The 25578-nt window shown below is 30.3% G+C and overlaps 1 protein-coding gene across 1 annotated transcript in view; it reads right to left on the bottom strand.

Annotated features, from left to right (window-relative positions):
• The window catches only part of LOC129913452 (MYND-type zinc finger-containing chromatin reader Zmynd8), a 35052-nt gene extending 15955 nt beyond the window's left edge, over window positions 1-19097 (bottom strand). Inside the window, exons 1-4 of the mRNA XM_055992141.1 lie at window positions 18882-19097; window positions 5002-6113; window positions 4745-4926; window positions 4582-4663 (exon numbers count right to left, since the gene is read on the bottom strand). Of these exons, the coding sequence (XP_055848116.1) occupies window positions 4582-4663; window positions 4745-4926; window positions 5002-6099 (1362 nt within the window). The 5' untranslated portion in view covers window positions 6100-6113; window positions 18882-19097. The remainder of the gene's footprint in view (window positions 1-4581; window positions 4664-4744; window positions 4927-5001; window positions 6114-18881) is intronic.
• Between the last annotated feature and the right edge of the window lie 6481 nt (window positions 19098-25578).

The following is a 25578-nucleotide window of genomic DNA, read 5'->3' as shown; positions in this document are numbered from 1 at the left end:
TTTTTTTTTTTCTTTGTACTTGTGTATAAATGCAATGCAAATAATAGAAGAAAACAAGTCAAAAGATAACAATACAAAATGGACGAAGATTATATGACTTGCATAAATCAAATTTTTCAAAAATTCTTTTAGGCATTTAAACACTATTTAGGTACAAATACTCTAATTTTAGCATTATAATTTAATGATACTTTAGAAATATGTATGTACATAAATAGAAAAAAAAACAAAATAGGTTCACAAGGCTATAGGTAGATGAATTAAAATTTCTAACATTATGTAAGAATTCTATTTAAATATTCGTGAATATGCATTTAGGTAAATATTAGGAGAGAAAGTTTATCCAAAGAAGTAGGATATCAATGCAATATGAAAAGATTCTTCAATTTGAGAATTTCATATAAGGGATACTCTACTTTTTTTGGAAAAAGATCGATAAAAGATTATGTATTTGGAAACTGGGTTTCATATTATCATGCGTTTTTGTATATAAATTGAATTGATTTCAATCGAGCAATGAATTGAATTTCTATAGATAAAGATACCAAATAAGTTAACTGACTTCAGTCCGATAAAATGAATTGAAATATTTTTACGAGAGCAAAAACTTGACTAGGGTATTTTTTTCGATTTTTACTTGCTCGTTAAAAAATCGACATAATATTCGTTTAAATAAGCTAACAACGCTAATATTTAGTTTTTGTCTTTAAATTTAAGTATGACAAGCGATATTAGTAAAAACCAACTAAAATGTTAATCGATAGCTACATACAGCCATTGAAATCTAAATAATATCCCAATCAAATTAGTCAAAATATGGTCATGAAATCGCTTTTTTTTCATGGAATGTGTTTGGGTAGGTATATATCTTTATCATAAAAATCAATTTGTTGGGATGATAGGAAGTCGGGTGCAGCTGCCATCTTGGAAAAGAGGTTGGTACCGTTTTTATTTAATAGCTCCATTTTTACTCATTTTAATCGTTATTGCAACCATCATATTGTAGAAGGACTCTAAGTCGAAGTAAACATTATACTAGTCAAAAGTGAGAAACAAAGCAAGTTTTCTTCTATTAGACCGAGTAATTTTTGGTAGTGAAGGATAACCAAAATATAAGTAAGCAGTTTTATAGCTACATATATGTGTCCTAAAATCGAATTCAAAAGTTTGGCAACTTTAATGTTGAGGTTTATATGACTTTCGGGGGGTTAAGTAACGTGAGTTTTCCAATTAATATGAACAGGCTAATCCTCATGGATTGCGACCGCACAATAGAAAAGTATTACATTTTGGAATTAAGTTGCGTATTTTACAAAAATGTAGAAATAATGAATGACTGATACTTGCTAAATTGGTGAGTGTAAAATATAAATGCATTTAGTGTTAAATTTTGGAATTTAGTTGCGTATTTTACAAAAATGTAGAAATAATGAATGACTGATACTTGCTAAATTGGTGAGTGTAAAATATAAATGCATTTAGGCCCAATTTATTGACTCTCCATTAAACTTAAATCTCCATTAAAAATGGGAATTTTAAATTTAAAAACAAAATTCGTTTAACAGTCTCTTTTAAGGATTTTTTTGAAGTTTCACATCATTAATTAATTGAGCATTAAATTTTAAAGCCCTTTTAGTTAAAACGCCAAATTCGACCTTTTAAGAGGGATTTTTAGAGCAAATTGAGGTTTTAAACAGGATTTCTATTTATTCACTCTCCATTAGCTTTAACTGTCATTTTAATTATTTTTCATTATTTTTTTGAAAATTTGTGCGTCAATTAAGATATCAATCATTTCAAAAAGCATGAAATATGGATAATTGTCTTGGATATTAATTGGATTTATGTGATGAGGATGAAGAAAATTCACTTGAACCCAAACGATGGCTTAATTTTGTTAAACCAAACCATCGTTGGTTTGAAATTATTTGAACGGGTGTGGAGTAGATAAAGCTCAAGACTAATTTAATTTTATAATCCTAACATGTGTTTAAAATTTATGATGTGAAATGGTCAACTGCTCATTAAATAAGGCTTTTATGCATTTGTATCAATGCGAATTTCTATTGCCGATTTTGTGGGTGTATCCCTTTTGTATGATACAGCTAACGTTAGGTGGGCCATTGTCAATTGTCACATCTATTAGAACAACTACTCCAATTAAAAAAAAAAATACGGTTGCCGTTGCTGTGCTGCATAATATTTTCATCTTATGGTCAGCCTTTATCATAAATTGCATTCGTGATGTGATCGACTGTTGCAATTACTTTTCGCCTGGCTTTTCCGGCTATTATTTAAAACATTCCTTAACTCGTTGTTTTACTTTCCGATAGCATGTAACGCATATTTAATTTTAGAGAACTGATGCACATAACACTCTTAAAAGTATCTACATATATTCTTCTTCATCATTTTAAACTAGAAAACAAAAATCAAATCTCTTTTATTTAAAAAAATTATTAGATTCTCACAGATCTATTTTCAAAATAAATAAAAAATCCTTGGGATTTTTTTAAAAGAGTTTTAAATTTAAAGTTTTCATTGACAACAAAGAATTTAACTAAAGAAGAGTGAATAAAATGAATATTTAATGGAGTCTCCTTAATGGCGTAAATAGTTTAATAACGCTTTTAACTAAGACGACAAAATCTAATATTTAATGGAGGCTCAATAAATTGGCCCTTAGAACATACAAATTTCATTCAATATAATTTGTTTGTTTTTATAGAAATTGAAAGAAGTAAAAATATTCTCAAAGCTCTATAAATTATTGAAAAGTATTTCGTAAATAAATTTTGTTTTCTTTGCCTTACGGCCAATTTCTTCACAGAGTAATAGCGCTAGAACCGGTCTTAGTCCTAAAGTTAGTACTCAAATCGGTATCAACTCATTTCTTCACTCAAGTACTAAGCCCTAGAACTGTGAATTTAGGACCGAGTACTAGTTAGGACTCGGTACTAGCTAGCTCCTCAAAATCTGCTAGTACCTGGTTATTATACCAATCGTTAGGACTCAAATCGGTTCCAAGTGATTTCTTCACACGAGTACTAAGGCCTAGTACTGTCAAATTGGTACCGATTTTTACTTAGGACTTCTTAAAAGTTAGAACCTAAAAATCGACAGTCTAGCGACGATTTGGTTGAATTTTTTGTATTTATTTCAAAATTTAATTAGCAGTTACGAGATTTGGTGACTTTTCAAATAGATACTTTTTGCTTTTATTGATTTTTATTCTGATTTTGGCATTTTTATAGAAATTGTGCCTTTTTTATATATATATTTTTTTTTTTAAGAAAATGGATTTAATTTTTGATGCACAGCTGGAAAATGACATCTATCCCGCAATTCAAAAAGTTGTGGGTAGACTTTTTAAACAAATTCAAAAAGTTGTGGGTAGACTTTTTAAACAAAAAAGTCGGAGCCTTTTATTTCTTTAAGTTATAGTTAATAACCCGACTCGCAACAATGACTTCTATGAGACATAATGACACAAAAAAAGACTGCGCTTTTAAAAACTGTTATTTTTATTGATATATATAAGTACAAACGTCTTAAAGGCAAACTATCTTTTTTTATTTCTTAACTTAATATAATTCTTCTTCCGGCAGGCGACCGTCATAATTAATAGATCATGACATCCCATTTTTGATGGTGACACTTCTTGATAGAACTTGAATCTTGAATTTTAACTTTTTTTTATTTGCATTTTTTCTTGTTAGGTCTTCTTGCGTCATTATAACTTTTTTTAAATTATTTTCTGAATGGTGATATCACTAAATTTAAACGTTTTTTGTCTATTTTCTTTTGTTTAATTTGCTGAATTATCAAAATAATATAATTAAAACATCAAAATATTGTCAAAATGACAGTTAGACCAGTTTTATACGAATTAATTCTTAGGACTGCGTTGTAATTTTAGATCAGGTCCTATAAATGTGAAGAAATGCTCAGGTCCTAACTTTTCGTTAGGACCGAGTACTAGTGCAAGGACCTGGTCTAGCTAGACCGGGTACTAGACTGACTTAGGACTCATGTGAAGAAATTGGCCGTTACAATCTCAAGATTTTTTGAGTCTTAATATAATCTGAAAATCATTTCGGAGGGGACTTCAGCCCCTGAAACCTCCTCTCTGGCTATGTGCCTGGTAATGTGGAGCAATACTACGGGTAATGTGTGTTTTTTTTTTCAGAAATAAATGGATGCAAGCAGAAGTTTTAATGAAAGACTTATCAGCGGTTATAAGGTTTTAAACTAAACTGTAAATTTCATTCCATATTTTGAAAAGCTCAAAAAAACGAATTAGGAAAAGAAACCAGAAACATACTTCTTAGTCCACAATTTACTACTTCATATATAATCCTTGTTAATAACACCAAAATAATTACTAATACTAATTTCTTCAGTAAATTCTTTGATTAGATAAGATTTAAGTTGAATTTGTCAGAGGACAAAATTAATTGTTTATGAAACTCAAAACATTAATAGAATACAAATGAAAATATGCTTCGTTATATGCTAGCAACGAAAAAAACTCTTACTTAACAAAAATAAATTGAATACAAATATCCGAAACTAACTTACCCCTTTAACTTCCTTCATTCTTTTCAGAGCAAACAGCAACAACTGATTGAGCAGATCCATCGACAAACTTTCTTTTTTCATTCTGCAAAGAATTTGAATAAAATTAAGTAATCCTTACATAAAACATAATTGAATATTCAAATATTTAGCTTGCTTATTATACTTTTTGCTTCCATTAATACAATTCTCCAAAGTAATACACTCAGGACATATCCACGATTTATCTAACAACGCTTGGTTAGGACTAAGTTTTATACATTTTGGATGAAATGATCTGGGACATTTTGAGCAGGCAATAAGTTCCGCACATTTTCTACATTTCCAACAATAACTATCTGCTCCCCTCTAAAAAAAATCAAAGAAACATACAAAACAATATAGTTAATCATTTACTTTGTATACTTTATATAAAAATATTACTTTAGGAGGTGGCTGCCAGCAGTCATCTTTGATTTCCAACGATCCAGTCGTTTTGCTGCTCTCATTGAGAGATTGTTCACCATCAGAAGCATCAGACATTACCTCATCACCTGCTGCATCATGATTAACACGACTAAGAAATTTCATTTGTTTCTGAACAAATTCTGTATTTTGGGAGCGCATGTTTTCTCGTTTGTTGTTTAATTTTTCGTCTGATGGCCATCTTTGTGGGACACTGCTATTCAGTGAAGTTGAAGGGCGTACTGATGTTTTAGTACAGCTCTTGCTGCGTGCTCGACAAATACGAAATTTTTCACTTTCTCCATTCGAATCGTCAGATTTAAGTGGAATCTTGCGTGATTTACGAGAACGTTCTGTTTCGCTTACAAATTCTGATAAAACTTTAGATTCTGTAAACGATTTTTGTAAGGCAAGAAACTCTCGAGATCCTTTACTACCAGAGGGCGTACTACTTCGCGATTGTTCTTGCTTAGGAGCAGATGAAATTGCAAGTGATTGATTATTTCCAGATGACTGGGCGGTTTCAACAATCACCTTCGATGTTAACGGAATAGTTACTTTACCATTTTCAAATACATATATTCTACTATTGGTGTTTGCCTTAGGATCATTCGAAGAAACTTTGTTAACACTAACAGGAGGAGCAACAGAAGAGTTGGTTGTTTTAACATTCTTGGCAACATCAACATCACTGTCTCCTGTAATGTGAGTAACTTCAGAACTGCCTTCTTCTTCATCTTCATCAAATGTATCATCAGCTTCATCATAGCTTATTTCTTCACTATCTTCCTCTTCTTCTTCTTCCATTGGTGTAGGAACATTTTTTGGTAAATAAGTTGTTTCGCTTATTGCATTTGAGGGTAAAGGCGCAGATACTGGTTGTTGTGCTAAGGAATTCGTTGTCTGTACTTTATTGCTTTCTTCTATGGCTTTTAACTTGTATGATTCATCCCAAAACTCTTCACTTTCATCTTCGACATCATCGTCGATGGCATCAGTCACATCGTTTACAATATCTTCATATTCTGGTGGCGGAATAGAATCTTCGTCATCCATTGATTCTTGGCAGGAAGACATTTTTTGTGCTGATTCTGTTGAAAAAAAAAATAATAATAAATGTATTACAAGTTAATTTGATTTGCACAGACTATTCAGATTAAACAATTTTTTTTTTACGATATAATTGATTGGTGTAGCTTTATACAAGTTTAGGAGAAAATTCTTTTTAATATTTTTCATTCGGGAATATACTTAAAAATGCTGCAACAAATGTAGGTACATAATGTATGTATATGAAATGTATCGATGTATGTAAATTATGAATACAAAAATTAAAGAACTTATCGATTTTTGCCGTGCTTTTTCTACAAGTCAGGAGTTACTCTTTTTTCATTTTAAACTCAAAGCAAAAACAAATTACGCTGGTTTTTGTTTTTCGAATAGTTTCGAAAGACCACATAATGTTCTGAACTATTGAACTACAGATATAAACCAAACCTAAGGTAACTTAATTTTTTTTAATTTTAAACTTCTAGAGGCTATAAAATGCTAATTGCACGGCATTATATAGGAAAAAAAAAAAAAAAAAGATAGTCCATCGCGCTAACCATTTCGCCACTGGGTACCTAGTAGGTACTACCTACTGTAAAATAATAAATCAATATCAAAATTTTTAATTTTATTCATAATAATGCTCTTAAATTAAAATTAGATACGGGTGATTCCATGGAAGGGTTTTGGCAGGTTTTTGTACGTTTTCGCTCTTACTTCAAGTATTCACCAAGTTGAGTATTTTAATACATTAACACTTTGTATATGTGTATTAATTTTTTTCATTGTTTTCATTACTAAAAGTATTCCCATTTTGTTGTTGTCTGAGAATATGTTCAAATAATATGTCGCGGGTCTGACGTTAGAAAGTCGCACCCGTTACATCTTATTTGAAATTATTCTCCGACAGCACAATAGTTGGAAAACATTTAATAATATTAAAAACAATAAAACAAATGAATACACTAAGTGTTAATGTATTAAAGTACTTAACTTAGTGATTAGTTAAATGAATAAGATCGAAAAACATACAAAAATCTGCCAAAAACATTTCTTGGAACTACCCAAATTTAATTGTATCAAATCTTCATACTGTTCATTACAAACATATTCTTTTTATGTATCTAAAATCTAAATTTGAAATAGTTATTGAATAATCATCATTTTGGCGAAAAGACGAGCTATCAAATTAGTAGGAATAAAAATTTTATATTTTTTTTTGTATTAATATTTATTTGTATATACTGTGAAAAAAATTATTAATTCAAATGTAGTTATTTAGATTATCAGTTTATGTTCAGCTGTTGGAAGAGTGTCCAAATCCTGATTATGATTCCTAACGACCATATTATGAGAAGCACTAATTTTTATGTTTGCATGTATGTACTACATGTCAACAAAAACGTATTGCTCTTGCTAGTTAGCGTAATGTCCCTCATATCCAAGTTGTATAGATGATTGTCATTGTACACACACAATTCACTTCATTTCGAGATGAATCCAAGACCATAGCATAAAGCAGTCTTTGTATTTGGAACGTTCCTTACATGAATAATATCGACTTCAGCAGCAACGTCAACCTAGATAGAAGATTCTTGCCAATGTGTTCATATATTCTTACATGCTGGCATTAAGGATCCTTGTAATAGATTAGTAATAATCGACAGTATGAATCGGCATTAACACATGCAATAACAAGCAAGCGGCTTGGAACTGAATTCAACCGAAATGATATAATCGGGTTATTGCGTAGGCGTTATCATTGTTTTACTTAAAAAAAAAGGCCAATGTGAAATTCAATTTCAATTGGCTTCTAATCAATTAAATGAAGACCGACTTATATTAAAAGAATTAAGAATCATGTCGCTCGTTGAGACGGATGGTATTACAACTTAAAAATCACTATTTTTCAGGAGAAGTGAAATAAAAAAATTATAAGCATTGAAATAGATGAATTTAGTACGAAACTTCTGTTTTACTTAGCTGGGATAAAAACGAAAAACAAAACAAAAAAATAATACATATTAAATCACTTTTAGTGCAGTTATTTCCCGTTCTCATTTTACAGACAATTCACTTTTTACAACTCTTTAAACATAATTGCAGATATTGTGTGGTACACATAAGGATAATTCTACTTTGTACACTGGTTATGCTTTCGCAATGTTTTTTTTTATTGCAAATTATAATTATTTATAACTTACCTATTAATTTTAAAAGTGTTAGTTTTTTATTTTTTTTCATTTAATAATATTCTCTATTACTTTCCTTTCTTGATTTGCGTACTTTTTGCCAATATTTGGGAGCTCTTCTCCTTTTTTATCTCACATTTTATTCTAAAAGATAAATAACAAAGTGTTATGTAATTTTTGTTAAGATATAGGTACATAAAAGTAAAAAAGTGCAAAAGTAAAAATGTTCAAACATGTTTTGTGATAGTTTTTTCTGACTGGTTTAACCCACTGCGCGTGTGAATTATTTTTAAATATTATTTATGTCTTTCTTGTATAAAAATAGTGAAAATACACAGCGGTCTGATAAGGTACACATTTATTAAGCAAGCTCACTCGCCAAAAGCGTTTTCTTGAAAATCTTACAATGCATTTGTGAAAAATTTTAACTGAATTTCAATGCGTTCCAAATTTGACTGTTATTTTTGAACTCAGCTCGAATGATTGAGAATAATAAATCTCATTTTTTTGTTCGTTCTTTTTTTTTTTTATATAGATCGTGTTATCCCTCTATTAAAGAAATCGTCTCTTCGTTCAATCATAGCTTAACGCTCAAGGCTTATCGACTGATACATTTTGCCGGTACTTCATCGATGTCCTTGTTCTAATTTAATATTTCTCTCTAGGCCCTAAACAAAACTTTGAAGAAAGAAAACATAGGGCTCGGTTCCATATCGCCTGGAGCAGTAATTCAATGGGCCCTTATTTTATGTAAATAAGTATGGCAGCACCTGGCGTGCGTCGTGGGGAACTTGGCAATTACTTGACTCTTTGCTGAATAGAGTTGCTTATCTTAACAACTTAGAGGTTATTTGACTTCAGGGAAGACGTTAATCCTTAATAAACATTAATGTTCTTTAAGAAAAGTCGATTGGAATTTGTCTGAAAACGAAACCCCAAACGTCAAACTTAAATTAGCTCAAAAATGTATGCGAACCATCCCGACTAAAAAATAAGAAAACATTATATTAGGACGAGGAGTGATTTCAGGATGAATGGCCCAACATTGGGCAAGAAGCGATCTAAATTCTGTGAGCTCAATGCCATCACGTAGTAGGCCAGTAATTAAGACCAAGAGTAAATTAAAAAAAATCCTAATCAATAAGTTTTTACACAAAAATTTTTACGAATCCAATTTTTTGTTTTGACTGCTCACTTACTTTTGTTATAATATGATTAATGTTACTATTCTAAGTTTAAACCAATTATATTTTCAGAAACGTATGTTAATGATTTCAAATATAAGGAAAAAGTTTAACATCGTTGAATATGTGTTTCCGTCTATTTTCTGCAAATTATATCATGAAGTGAGTGGTGCTTACTTACTCTTACAACGAATTACATATTAGCTGTCTCTTGACTGGCATATTAAGCTATTTTCAATAAACAAACTACGTTACTGAAAAAAATCTATTACGGAAAAACTATCCCAAAATGAGTTTAAATTTTTGCAACTATTAAACTTTTTGAAAAAATTGAATTTACTCACCTATTTCACAGTGCAGCCTTTAAAAGTACGATTTTTTTCGTTTTTTTTTTACTTGTTTTGTTAAAACATATTTTATTTTAAGCGTTAATTCTTTGCTTCGAATGAATCACTTCACTACTTAACAGTTACTTGAAATCAAAATTTGTTTTTGATTTTCGGTTTTTATATTTAATTTTGTTAATAAATATTTTATTTCCCGCGTAATTTTTCCAATTTTGTTTTTGTTTTTTTTTTTTTGTTTGACTTTTTGAGGCGAATGTACCGTTTTGCTTATTTACAGTTACTTGATAAATAAAGATATAATTTTATTCTTCAACAGCAAAGTAGTTGTGAAACAAAAAAGTTACGTTTCTTTTTTCATCCAAAATGTTCCGATTATCTTTGTGTTAAGAAACACAGAGAGCGCTCAGCATGGTCGTAATAAAATCAGCATACTAAATAAAGAAATGAGAGAATGCAACATTTTAAGAAAACATATACATATGTACCTACTCCAAATATCAAAGATAGTGGATAAAAATGTCAGCTGCGGTGCTGAAGGTTATTAAATTTAATAATAAATGATAACTTGCTCTTTGAGTTCAAGTTGGTTATAGTTTAAAACATTTTATATAAAAGTTTAGAAAATGTTATTTGGGGATAAAAAAAAAAAAAATAGGTAGATACATATTTTATGAAAACAAAATGTTTAAAATCATAAGTGGTGAGAATGATTTACGCTTTTTCGAGCACGCAACGACGATTCATCGATTTATAGGACTACATATGTGATGAGTTATTTGACCAAGAGTGTTTACTTAATTAGAGATGTTTAAGAAAATTCCAGTTCCGATGAAAAAAGATTGGAATTTTCTCAAACATCTTTAATGATTTTTAGGACGTTATCACATAAAAAAAAACATATTACTGAAAAATATATATAAATATGTATATAAAAAAGAATTTCTTTGCAAATAACTTTTTGAAACCTTAATAAAATGTTTGATGGGTTATATCTAATTGTAATTTTGAAAAAATCACATAATTTTGAATGTACAAATATTTAAGAATATTGTCCGAAAATTGTTTTTATTAAATAAAAAGCGTCTTCACAAAAAATTCACGATAAAGCACGTTTTTTCGCACTTACAACTAGATATAACCCCTTAATAGCGAAAATAGTGATGAATAGTTCTCAAAAACTAAACTTAAGAGAATAAATCTTAAAACAGTTTTGAATTCAGCACACTAAAGGCAATTCTCCACTTTTATTTAATGCATATGTCTTTTTTTTGAAAATTGACAGGGTCTTTTTTTCAGTCACAGGTGGGACAAAAAAAATGAATTTACGTTCTTCAGCATGTTGCTAGTTAATTTAAATTTTTGTATCAAAAACTAGAAACCTATGATATAAATATTCAAAATGGGCGCATTCACAAACCTAGGTGCTACGTAGTCGACTCGTTCTGATTGGCTGAAAAGAACTAAAAAATTAGTTAAAATTTCCCCTCCGACGTAGTGTAAAAATTTTCGACTTCAAAGTTAGCTCAGTCAGCTGTTTGATGGAAACAAATTCTATTTGAATTTTAAATTTGGTGGAATTGATGAAAAAAGCATATAAAATAAAATTAATTGTGCAATATGTGAATATAAATCAGGAAATTGAGGGATTTCAAAGAAAAAAAGCTATTTAAACCACTCAAAACACATTTTTACTTGCGATATAGGTACTATAGGTACGGTGACCATCCGTCCCGGTTTACCCGGGACTGTCCCGTATTTCTACAGCTTGTCCCGGGTTTTTATTTAAGAAACCCGGGACGTATAAGTGTCCCGTATTTTGTAATTTGTCCCGTGATTGTCCCGTATTTGGACATTCTCTGATTTTTGTATTCAATATTTTAAATACTTTGTACGGAAAACAAGAAAACAGTGGCTGGAAATAAAATTTTTTCTAATTTTTCGGATAAAGCATTTAGCCTAGTACGCTGCTGAAGCAAAACGAAAATTTTTCAAAGTCTCCAAAGTCAAAAAACTTTTGCTGCAAGAAAAATTGCCTGGACAAATAAATGGGAGTGACAAGCGATTGAAAAATCTCCATAATATTCTAGCACAGGTAAGAATTTTGTTACCTAAGCTGCGTACTGTGCGTACGAAAATCAACATTTTGTGTTGGTTTTGTATGAGAATTTTCGTTGCGCATCTAGAGTAGGCTTTAGTTTTTTTTTTAAATGTTCTTCAATTTTATTAAGTTCCAGCTTGTGTTTGTCAGGTTGCTACACCAGGTAAAATGTTTTCCAATAAAGAACAACATATATGGAAGAGTAAGGAACCCAGATAAGTTTCAAAACTTTTAAGGACATGTTAAAAGTTGTGTTAAAGATCATACAATTTCAAAATCATTTAAAATAAAATTAAAATGTTAAAAAACAGCTCTCCCGATTTTGATTAAAAAAATATTTTTTTAGAAGTTATTAACAGACATTATTAAAAACCATTTTCTTGATTTCTGATTTCGTAACGGACTTAAATGATTTCAACAAAAACGCTCCCATAACATCGTTTATGAAATCTTGATATCAAAATAAGGAAAAATTATGAAAACTTATTTAAAAAAATTAAATTTTTTTTTGAAAAATCAATATTTTCAAAACGATCCAACGAATTTTTTATTTGTCCCTGGTTTCGCTTCCAGAAATATGGTCACCGTAACTATAGGGCAAGTTTAGGATTCGTAAAGAAAATCGAACTCGAGATAATAATTTTACATGACATTACGATGATGGAGAATGCCAAAAAAGTGGGTCCGGCAATTCTGTCTGTCTGTCTGTCTGTCTGTCCGTCTGTCTGTCTGTAAGAACCTCGAGCTACATCCTAAACTACTGAAGGGATTTTCTTTAAACTTGGTAGTTAACAGTTTTGAGTGATTCCCTAGAGGAGAAATTGAAGTTTTTTTTTTAGGACCAAAACTAACGGTACCTGTCATATAACGGAAACAGAAAAGTTGATTTATTTCAAAAACGGCTCTAACGATTTTGATTAAAATTTTTCTGCTTACTGTTACAGATAAGAGCCTTCTTTGACAATAAAAAAAATATTTTTTGTACCGTTATCAACGGTACCTGCCATAGAACGGTTTTTTTGATTTATGAATTTCTCATAAACGACATAACAGATTTCGACCAAATTTTTAATACAGAAACGTTTAATCAACCATTATTTAAAAAAATTTAAAATTTTTCAAAAACCACATTTTTGGATTTTTAAAAAATATTTCAAAATTTTTTTTTGAAAAATCAATTTTTTGGAAACGAGTTGGTGAAAAAATTTTGTTTTTATGTGTAAATTAATTATTTATTCAAAATTGCATATCAACTTTTTTTTTTTAAAAATGTTAGAAAATTTTTATATATAAAAAATTATTTTTTTAAAAAACGGCTCTAACGATTTTCGAAAAATTTTTTCTAAAAATTCCTTTTTATACTAGAAATAAAATGGCATACTTTGTTTTTTGTAAAAGATCATTTAAAACGGTATTTTATTATTTATAAAAACGGATTTTATTTTTTTTGTACCACTAACGAAATTCCGTGAAAATGTCAAATTTTCCCTAATTTTGTTCAATAAAAAACTTTAACATTAGAGTAACTTTTACCATAAGAGCAAGTACGTGCTACCCCAGTCGTGCAATTTATTTTTTATTGCATCTGTCACCTAGCTTTGTAGTGCAAATTCGCATTCCAAAAGCTAGTTGAAACTCGACTACGTAGCACCTAGGTTTGTGAATGCGCCCAATAACATTTACTTTGAATAAAAGAGGCTAGGAATTAGCATTCTGAGTCATTTCAATCATATATTATAATATGTACTTAAAAAATTGCATTGTTAGTGCATTTTATTTTGGAAATAGCCCTTTAGGCTCTGCAAAAATTTTACATCTTATAAATCCAAAAAATTAAAGATAGCAATCATTTTATGTTATAACCCAGATCAACATAATCGTGATAGGTTCTTTTGCTCAAAACCAAGGAAAAAGCTTCATTTTTTTGTAAATCATGTTCATTCAAATAAAACTACAAATCTTTTTTTCTCAAACTCATTTTGAATCTCCTCAAAATTCGAAGTCGTCTCTGTAACTTAAAGTTAATGATTTCACTATAAAAAAAAAACATGGTTTTGGAACATATTTTCTCCATTTTCGTAATTGTTTAAAGTTAAGCAACCTTTATTAATGGAGGTCTCACATCTGTAACGGACCAAGTTAAAAAAAAAAAAAAAAAAAAAAATCCAAATCTAGTGCCAAAATCCGCTAAAAGCTTAAATGTTTTAAAGACAGTTTTTAGTTTTTTCAAAACTTGTTTCGTTTCTTCGCATCGTTTCACAGTGTGGTAAATCGCCATTCTAACTGGACAAAATTAAAAAAAAAGTTTGATTTGAAATTATGAGTTTAGCTTCGCAATACAATAGGTAACTGTAAAACATGTGTTGTTTTTGTGTCTTTATCTCGAATTAGTGAAAATTAGGCTTGAAAAATCGTTCTTTCCAACAGTTGATAGAAATATGAAGTCGTATTTTATTTTTCGTATGAGTTCGGTTGACGATTAAAAACGCTACGGTGCTTTCGATGTCGAAATATTTTTTTATTATTGTTAATCTATATTTAAAGGGTAAGAATCTCAATTAATATTGAATTATCACCATTGCAACTATTAAAAAAAAAAATTCTGTCAGAAGGATTAAAAATTAAAAAAAAATATATTGTAGTTTTTCAAATGGAGTTAAAGTTAATTTTTCCGCATTTTCCGGCCTAAAACTACTTAATTATTATTTTTTGGAGTGTTCTTACTAAGATTAGCTATTAACATATTTCGCGTTTTCTCGACCGCCATACAAATTTTTTCACTTGTCGAAAAATGTTTCAAAACTGCCAAATATGATCGAAAAGACGGTTTTTTTGAGCAGGTACCATCTTTAGAACATTTTTGACGATAAACAAAAAATTAAAAACATATAAAAGTTTTTTGCTTCAAGTTAAGCGAAAAAAGACAATAAAGGTGAAAGACACATTGGACTTCTCTTTAAACATGAATTTCATCTTGCTTGACCAATATTATGTGGTGATTAAATAAACAAAAACAGTAGATAGTGAAACAAAAGTAGAAAAGAATTTTTAAAAATTAAAAAAAACGTGAAAAATATAACAAACGGAAGGTTAAAGAAGGAAAACGATAAAAATGGATTATAAGCGGTTAAAATGGAAGAAATAATTGAATTTATAAAACAAAACAAGATGGTTATGTTTTTTTTTTTATGAATTCAATTAGTTCTTCCATTTTAAGAGCCCTTGCACACTACAAACTTTCTATCGGCCGACAGTTTAGTCGGCCCCTTAATCAGAATGAAAATGTATGAGAGTGCGCACACTACAACGATTAAGTATCGGCCGATCAAAAAGTTTGTTTGATCGAAAAAAAAGTTTGTTTTGCTACACAATTGCCTTCAAACTTTAAATATTTCCTAGCGACCCGACTGTTTAGTCGGCTGCCTAGCCCGACCGAACTATCGGCCGATAGAAAGTTTGTAGTGTGCGGGGGCTCTAAGAAAATTAATGTCGAATTCCTTTCAATTTTTTGAATCGCCTCAAAAAAATCGAATTTTTGGTGTTAAAAAGGAACATGAAAACAGACCGAATTCTTTTTGCGATTGTATGTGTGTCATTTGACAACAATTTTTACACGAACGTCAAGCTGAAACCAAAACAATTTCTGCAAAATAAAACCAGAGATTCCTTTGATCAATAATTTTGTTTATTTTCTTCGGTAATATAGATTTATTTTAATCAGAATCAAAGGGAAATTGCAGTTATTATTAAGATCTGAGTGAAGATGAAGTAGAAGGTTATTATTTTGGTCGTATGCTGTGGTTTTACAGAGAAAAAATTTTCTGACGACAATTACGAGAAGAAAAGTCACAGTAATTTTACTTTTTCACAAGAAATATGCCAGGAAAAAATATAATTTGATCGCACATTGTTTTTTTTTATTTATTTCATATTTTTCCGCAATAAAAATACGATATTGAATTAAAATTTACTCTTTATTTGAAGTTGGTGTTCTCAAATCAACAAACAACACGAAGAAAACTTTCAGCTTGACGTTTGAGAAATGTCAAATGTTACAAGTGTGTGTGCAAATCCGTGTAAATCTCTCAAAAAAGAGGGATTAAAAAAAATTCGAATTCTGCTTCGTTTGAGGCGAATTTTTTTTCTATGGAACATGATTTTCAGAAAAAATTCGCTTCGAGATCGCCGAAAATTCGATTTTTTAATTGAAAGGAATTCGATATAAAACGATCGTTATTTGAATTTTTTGAATTATATATTGTGTCAACTGCCAATAAACTTGGTCAGCTATTACACGAAGCCGCAAGAGGCTTGACTCTTTTTTCGAATTTTCTGTTGATAATCATTCTGTGAGGCGCGTACTATTACACGATGCCTCTTGAGTCAAGGACTCAAATTTGACATTTCTCTTTTGATTTAAATTTGTTGTTGTATTGCACCAAGAAGCAAAAAGAAATGAGAGGAAATGTTGAAAAAAGAAAAAGTGGAAAAAGAAACGTCAAAAAAGTCTCGGACTCACGACCCACGACTCTCGGGTCGGGTCGGGTCGAATAATTTTTTCTTTCATCTTTTTTCTCTTTTGCACTCATTATGTTTAAAAAGAGTCGCGCCTCTTGAGTCTTCATGTAATAGCTGACTTGGCATGGAATTTATAAATAGTGACATGATGCAGATCTGCGCGGCATGTTATTTTATTTTGCTGCAGGGAAAAAACTGCACGTCTATTTTGACCATTAAACAAGTTAAATGTAAAAAGCAAGCAAGTGCAAAAGGCTAGAAATAGGGTCACAAAGAAATTTAGAGCATTATTGGCTTGAAAAACATCGAAGGTAATATAAACACAACTGTTTTTAATAGGCCCTTATGTTTCAAGTTTGCATCACACTAAAAGGAGTTACTTTTTTAAATTATCTGCAGATATTTTTTAATTAAAATCATTGCTAAAATTTTAATTTAAAGCAAGATATTGAGAAAATAAATCATGTATGTCACCTGTCAAAAACGTGTGTAAAAAATCTATTTCTTAATCAAAACTAATTATTCTGCCTCTCTTTTCGTGAATAGCAATAGTTTTAAGTTCAAATACTATAAAAATGCATTTTTTTCATTATACTATTTTGACCCACTTTTTGCAGAAATTTAATGATTTCTTTTTAAAAAATCTTTCTTTTAAATAGAATTTTATCTATTCAAATTCATTTGTTTAAAACTGTTTACTCGATTTAACGCGAGTTATTAATTTTGTCCAGCTAGATTCGTGATTGACCACACTGTGCGTTTATTGAAAAAAAAAACTTCTTGTGGATATAGAATAATGCGAGACAAAACATCGCTCGCCAGGTGCATTTCCGAGTACTGGTAAACAAAATGGAAGCGATGGGATGGCTTGACCTACGATTAACCCAGATAAGTGTGTCAGTCGTTTTCCTGACAGCCATTTCTACCTAACCTAACCCAGATATGAATTAAATCAAAAACCGTTTGGGATATGCCATATGAAAAGATTAGGGCCCAATTAACCCTTCCATAGACTCTTAGTAGCCTGAAATCAGTTCTAGGATGGGATACTATTATAACAGACTTTATTCAGTAGTGCGAATTAATGCTTTATTAGATGTTTGGAGGGGTTATGTTCCCCCACCAAACCAAAGAAAGAGGAAAAACAAAAAAACAAGAATGTAAAATACTGATTTATGACGATTGGGGCCTGACCCTTTTATAAATTTTTTCGTCAACTTTATAGGAATTATTTGGTTTTATAGTGATTTACAAAACTGCATTAAAAAAAACTATTTTTTTTATTTACTTGAAAATAATACAAGATATAAAAATATAGTATCAGTGTGCCAACTTCAATAAATCAGTCTAGTAAACCTTCCAAGTCAAAATACTTCCTTATTTTACTTAAAGAAAAACCAAACAAATTGAGCAACTTATTTTTTAGGGTATATACCTACATAGGTAGGTACATTGAAAATGTTTTTCATGAAGGTCGTTCGTTGAGAAGGTAGGTTATAACATCTACAAATAAAAAATTCCTTTCAAGAATATTATTTTGCTCTACTCTCTTGTAGGTATATATAGTACCATTTAGTACTATGGACTTCGGAGCTAATATTGTTTTTTTCAAAGTTTTAATTCAGTTGTTGTTAGTGGCTTTTAATAATTGAGAGGTAATATATGCTTGTCTCATTTTCTCTTGGAATCATGTATGCACTGCACATTGGTGTATTACAATTTTACATAAAACTGTGCGAATTAACACTCGAGTGCTGAGACTGAGAGATGTATTCATGACATGATCCACGAACCAGGATACATACATACATATAATATGCACAAATATTTATGTGTATACGATTAGGAAGAAACGATGAAACGAATCTTTTCTTTTACTTTATTTTTGTGTAGACTTAAATTTATTGCAAGAAAATTGCACAGAATAATGAAATTGACTACATATATATAAACATAAAAGTATAATAATTAACATGTCATCTGAAGGGAATCATGGTTATGAATTTAGGTAAATTTAAGATAGAGTGTAGAATTTCTAGGGTTACCTTTAGAATGCATATAGGTACGAAACCGGCAAGAGAGCATATACATTCCTACTTCCTCCTTTTTTCAGCACTGAATAGGCGCAAAATAAACTTCAGCGCATATATGTCATAATATATCTATCTACTATGACCCCAAAGATAATGTTATTATTAAGAAAAAACCCAAGAAGGCAAGGGTGCTTTCTATGGTTACTTCCACGTATAGAGACGTAATATGATGGAAGTCATTTAGCGGTTTCCATTTTAGTTTTCTCTCGGCTAAGACTGCTTGCTCTCTCGTGGTCAATTTCCACAACCTTTCCCAAGTGCATGTTGGAACATATTCATTTGCAAAGCAATGAAACCCCCAATTCAATAAATATAATGTTTTATAATTAAATACAAAATGTAGGTATATTTGAAAGAAAAAAAAAGAGAATCATTACCTTTCAGGGTTCGTTTGGTTGTTCCCGTCCTTCTTCTAGAGACTTTTCTAAACTATAGATATAAGTATTATTTTTTGTCTATTTACTGCTCCTCCTGCAGACGACAAAATACTCTCCATTCAGTAATTATTTTAATAATTTTTAATTTTCCTGAGTACTGAGGTTAATTCAATATATATCAACATTTGAGATTAAGTTTTTGTGTGTTCTTTTTTCCACTTACAAAAATTATGTGTGTGCTTAATTATTTTAACTCAAAATTTTCTCGATTGTCGATACGATTGCTGCGTGCCTTGCCTATTTCAGCAGCTTCTTCTTGTTGTGTTTCGTTGTATTTTTTTTTTGCCGAAGTTCTTGCCTCACTCATCTACACAACACATTCGCTTTAAATAATCACAAATACATAAACAAATATGTAAAATGACGGACCAATTCGCTTTGACTTTTTCTTTTTGGTTCTCCTTCACCATCATCTGTCATTTTAACAGAAATTCGGTGTAAGATAAAATGTCAAAAAAAATTAGTTTGCGGCGAATTCAAACCAAGTGTTGGGTTTGTTTTGTTGTTGTTGTTTAATTTTCATGTGTTTATTTTTTTTGTTGTATTTGTTTTTCTAGGTTCTTGTAAGACGGTCTAATATTATTTATTATTTAATTAATTATAGAAAGACGTATCTTATTCAAAATTTTGCAAACAAAAAAAATAAAACAAATTGACGATGATTTTGCATTGGGCCAGGTGAATTCGTAAATATAAATGCTCATTTATTTTTTTTTGTAAATGTTTAATAAATAAGCGTGTTCATCTTCTTGTCGTTTTTAGTTCTCTGTAGACTGCAGCTGTATGTACTTGTGATGGTTATCCAAATTTAGGCATGTTCGAGTGAAACTGACGATACTTTCCGGGCGAAGAAAAATATTCCGGGTGGAAAACATTCCACGTGAAACTCACGATAGGGCTGAATGATTCAATATCTCTCTTTCGATTGGCCTCACATTGGGCAGGTTCAGAAACGTTAGGGACTAAAAATTTACGTAATTTCTCGGACTCTGATTGGTCAATTGTCAAAATAATCCTTTGAATTTAGGTAATTTTATTGAAAAGCTGACTGGAAAGTTAGGCAAGAAAATTTTCCCTAAATAGGTATTTAGGAAAGTTTTTTTTTTCAACATCCTGTGTTGCCAAAAACTATGATTTATCATAGTTTTCATAAATTCTGGGGTGGAATCGGCTAAGGTGATTGTTGATCATCACAATAAGTACTTTTGCTCCGCGTAAGGTGATTATCAAAGTGACGATCACCTTTTTCTTATGGATTGTAGGTGACAGCTATTTGTGTCACTTTCACTTTCTATTTTTATTGCAATCCTCAACGGCGAACTTCATTATATTAAAAAATAATACGAAAATTTTAGTTCGTTGAGTAAAATATGGTTTCTTGTGAAGAAAAAATATAAAATATTTAATATTTATTAAGAAATAAAAAAAAAATTGGGCACCGGTAGGGATCGAACCTCGGTCTTTCCCGTGTGAGTCGAATACTCATCGAAATCTCTGCACTTGTAGGGTTTTAGTGATCACTTTACTCAGGGCAAAGAATAGGTGATGGTCAAAAGTGACAATCAAAAAGGTGACAATCAACTATCACCTTAGCCGATTCCACCCCTGAACTCAAATCCAATGTAATTTGAATAGGATAAACTCCAGTCTTTCTTAGAAGCAGATTAGATGTCAAAAATAACACTTCTCAAAACTAAAATTAGAAATAGACTTGATACTGAGTCACCAATTGGTCTTTTAAAAAAATTTATACATAAAATGTATCGGGCCATATTCTTAGTTCTTTCATAAGCTGTTATTTTCTTGCTTCTAAGATAGACTGATATTTATCTTATTCATAGACAATTTTGACCCATTTCTAAATCATTTTTGTATTTAAAAGAGCTGCTTCTAACCTAGGTAATAACTTTTGGCCGTATTCTGTTATTCGATTGGGGTTTAAAATTAAACTTGAACAATTTTTTTTTCTTTAAAATTTCTAAACCACACGGAAACAACGTTTTGCTTTCGAAATTTAGCGTTTTTTCAAAGTCATGTTGACGTGGTAAAGGAAAGAAATCTTTCGATTAACGTGAATCGAATAGCAGAATACGGGTTTAAGTTATTATAGCTTTTAAAATATGACTATGAATATGGCCCATTACAATTATCTATATTGTTCAGTACCAAGTACATTTACGTAAACATAAAAACTGAAAAGTACAAACTAAAAAAATATGTTTAAAATTTTGCCTTAATGTTAAATCCGAAACACGTTGTTGTTGTTTTATACGAGTAAACAGTGCATTACCGCTTGTAATTAATAATCACTCCTATTATGAATTCGACGAATGGTAAAAAGTGAAGTTTCAATCATTTTTAAATATTTTGCTATTAGTGAATTCGACGATAGAAAGATGTACGAATGTCGGTAACAGACCCTGCACGACCGACATTCTGTTCAACTTATTTCCTATTACTGAATTCGCAGATCATTTACACTCCATACAATTTGTTTCACTTCACATTCGCGGCTTTTTTGCTACGAATCGGCAGTTTTTTTTTTTTTAATAAAAACAAAACATAGAAAACAAAAAAAAAGTGTCCATATTTATTTATTTTTATTTCACAAAACAAAATAAAAAAAAAATTTTAAAATTAAAATTTAATTAAAAATTATAAGTAGACAAATGATTGGAATTTTTGTTTCACAATTTTTCGATGCGAGAAGCTCTCGACTATATGTTACAGAACGTAGACACAGGAGTCGATTATACAGTTAATTCGTCGAATTCACTAATAAAAATATATCGCAAATGCGAATCTACCGCGAATCCAGTCAACTCCATGGGAGCGAATTCACTAATAGGCATGAATATTTATTGGGAACGGGTCCTTATTCTGTATTCCTAAATTCTGTATGACCAAAATTCTGTATTTTAATAAAAAATTCTGTATGAACATAATTCTGTATTCCAATATTCTGCTTTTCTATTATTCTGTATTTCAAAATTCTGTAAATCCAAAATTCTGGAAATCCATTATTCTGCTTTTTGGAATTCTGTATATTCCATACCTATATCTGTTTGTCTTTCCTGTTAAACAATTTATATTCAATTAACAAATTAAGTATAACAGTGTATAAGAGCCGTTTGGTAAAACGCAAGTTCAGGATTTATGTTCTACATAAAACCTCATGTGACAGTTTTCGTAAAGGAAAAATTAGGAAATAAGAGATTATGTTCTACATACATCAATATTTAAGTTTCGTTTCAGACCTTACAAAAAAAGACAAAAACAAATAAAAAATAACGAAAAAACAAAATGGTGAAATATGTATGAAGATTCTTGGCTAAATATTACTAGTATTTTGGTATTCAATGTATGTCATTCAAATTCAATCCAATATCTGTAAGTCATATGCAAATTAATTTGGGAGGTACTTTACTTCAACATTTTCTTCAAAGAAAATACCAAAAATATGTACTCCAAAATTCTGTAAATGATCATTTACAGAATTTAGGAATGCAGAATTTTGAAATTCAGAATTTTGTATTTACAGAATTTTAGAATGCAGAATTTTGAATTTACAGAATTTTTAAATACAGAATTTTGAATTTACAGCATTTTAAAATACAGAATTTTGGAATGAAGAATTTTGGAATCCGAATTTTGGCACATACAGAATTTCGACCCCAACCCATATTTATTAATTAAAGTGAAGTGAAATTTGGTGTCTGTCCCACGCGATCTCAAGTAAATTTCGAAATTTGACAATGGTGTATCCAAACTAATTTAGTCAATTTACTCAAATTTCCGTTCAGAAAATGACGTTGCGTAAATATTTAGTTCCTAATATTTTCTGAACGTGCCCATTGCTTAATTATCGGATTCGAAGCGAATATTTCCGATATTCCAATCAAATGACAGCTGGATTCATTAGCTTTATTTTGGGTGCTGTCTAACAGAAATATTTCTACTTTTTTCAACATTTTTAACCGAATTCCAGTTTTGGTACTCTGGAACTGTGTTTTTTTGTATATTATTTTTGTCAAAAATTGAAATATTTCTGTTTTAGGCAGTACCCAAACAGACCTTTTGTAATTAGCCTGTGAATTTCACGTAAATAATAATTCCGGGCAATAAGTTTTTCACGTCGTGAAAACTTCTCATAATTTTAATATGTGAGGTAATCATAATTCATAAGCTTTTTTCTGAAATAAATTTTGGTGAAGAATTTGATGGCTACAGAACTCACGAAGAAATTTATTTGGCTCTTGATCCGATGTTATTGTTAATTAAATGTAAATATATGTAATTGTAAACAAATTTAAAAGCTAACACAGTAATTAGGGTAGTGCTAAAAATGTTTCTTTTTTCGTTCTTCGAAAAATCTAGATTTTAATGACAGAAAATTTCTAAAACTTGTTTTTTGAGATAATGCGTTTAAATTGATTTTTCCTTGTTAGGGTGGCTCTAAAAAAATGTTATCTTCTACAGTTGCTTTAGGAATTCCAAAAATTTCAACGTGGATATTATTTTGACCAAATAATCGAACAAAAAATTCATTAGGGTGGTTCCAATTTTCTTCTAATTAATTGAAAAAAATAATAATTTTTACTGCAGAGAAAGTTTGTAAAACATGGTTTATGAAATATAATGTAAAATTGGGTAGGCATTAGGAGTCTCAGAAAAATGGTATATTTTACATTTACTCTTGGAATTCAATCAAAATCGATTTAATTAATTTGATATGAATATTAGAGATGCCGCGAACATTGATTCGGCCGAATACCGAATATTCGGCCAAGGACACTCAGAAAAAAACGTTGGTAATTTCAAAAATTTTATACTTTGTCTCAAGAATAGATGTGGCTTAAAAATTTGCCAATAACATCGTATTGTAACGATAAATAACTGGGGCCCTATTTTGTCAAACGATAATCGTTGAAACTACTTCGTTCTCGTTGAAATGCTACGTATTACGATAATCGTTTTACTTCAACGATACTCGTTAATCTTTACGACTGCCATTTACCTATCGTTTTCGTTTAGCTGTCATAATATGATTGCGTATGCTGGTAGAATGGAAGTGAGCCTCAAAAAAATATTTTTTTTCGGTTTAGTTTGGCCAAACGACTTTATCGTTTTACATAATCGCTCTTTGTCGTAACTATCGTTTACTTCAGTATCGTTGACTTGCCGTTCGTTTCGTATTACGTAATAGACCCCCTGAACTACTTTTAAGATATGTAAATGTCTGAGCACACTACCTACTACTGCAAAGGTAGACATCCAAAATCGAATTATATATGTGGACCGTTCGCCAAGATCGAAAGGCGGACCCATACAAGTGGTGGTCAACACATACTGCAAAATTTCATATTTTGACAACATTTGCTAAAGTCTACCTTTCTTCTCCTGGGACAAGTGTTTACAGCGAAAGACTATTTTTCGAAGCAGCAATAGTCTACGAAGATAAACGTAATCGTTTACTACCAACAAATGCGAAACAAAGGGCCCTATCGTGAACAAAATTTCCCAGGAAATATTTCCCACGTTCGAAAAATTGGTATCGTGAATGATGTTCGAAATTCCCCTCGGAATTTATTGGTATCGTGAATAATTTTTACATGGGAATTTTATTGTGATTTCTCTGGAATTTTTCCGCTTTTATTTTGTTGGAGAAATTTTTGCTAGACGGTTCAATGTAAGTGCAATTGAATCTTTTTTATAAATAAAAATATTATTTTAATTTTATTATAGGTCAAATTAATAGATGCGTCCCATCTATGCATCCAATCACTTCAGGAAGCCTATATTTTTCAAAAAAATGCAGAGTTGTTTTTCTTTGTTCTTCTTCCGATTGATTTTTTATCCACTCTGGACAGAGATTTTTCTCAAATATATTTAAGAAGTTCGATAATACTTCTGAGAACGTGGATTAGACAAGACCTACGTCGTCGTGGTCTTTGCCGACTCCTCTCTGGTAGCCACCTTCGGCAAAAAAAAAAAACGCAGGCATGCACTTAATCTGACGATATTTGGCACACCGAATGATGTTTTTGCCGTGGGGAAAGAATTGGAAAGAGTATCAAGTAAATACTTAAATAAAGGTTAATTGATTCTGTAATTCTTGATAAATCTGAAAAAAGAAGAATTATGTCTGTAGATAAGATTGATACTACAGTAAGTTGTTGAAATGTACTTACAATTCCTGTGGTAATTCCAAGGGGTTTGAATTATCCCTTAAGACTCTATTGATTTTATTTCGTTTTTTTTTTTTTTTTATTTCTTCCGCCTCCTCCGCCAGTGAAATAAATGCCAAACTATGCATTTTAAGTATTTAAATTATAAATTATTTAAAATTCAATTTAAAGCAAGCAATTTCAAAACTAAATTCTTCCAAAACAACAAGAAACATTATTGTCAAAACAGTGTTGTCAGACGGGGGAATTTTGTTCTTGTTCGGATCTTTAAATAAAATAAAATATAGATGACTGTAATGTGAAACCTATTTGCAAAAGGAGAAATCATGTAAGTAACATAAAAGAATTAATTTATTTTGTTTCTATTATCTGAGATTAAATTTTGACATTTTCCCGTACGTATTGATCTCATTAATAGCAAAAATTAAGCTTTCAGGTGAAATTTGCGC

The sequence above is a fragment of the Episyrphus balteatus genome, chromosome 3 (assembly GCF_945859705.1).
Source record: "Episyrphus balteatus chromosome 3, idEpiBalt1.1, whole genome shotgun sequence".
NCBI lineage: Eukaryota > Metazoa > Arthropoda > Insecta > Diptera > Syrphidae > Episyrphus > Episyrphus balteatus.
This window is presented reverse-complemented; position numbering and strand designations above follow the sequence as displayed.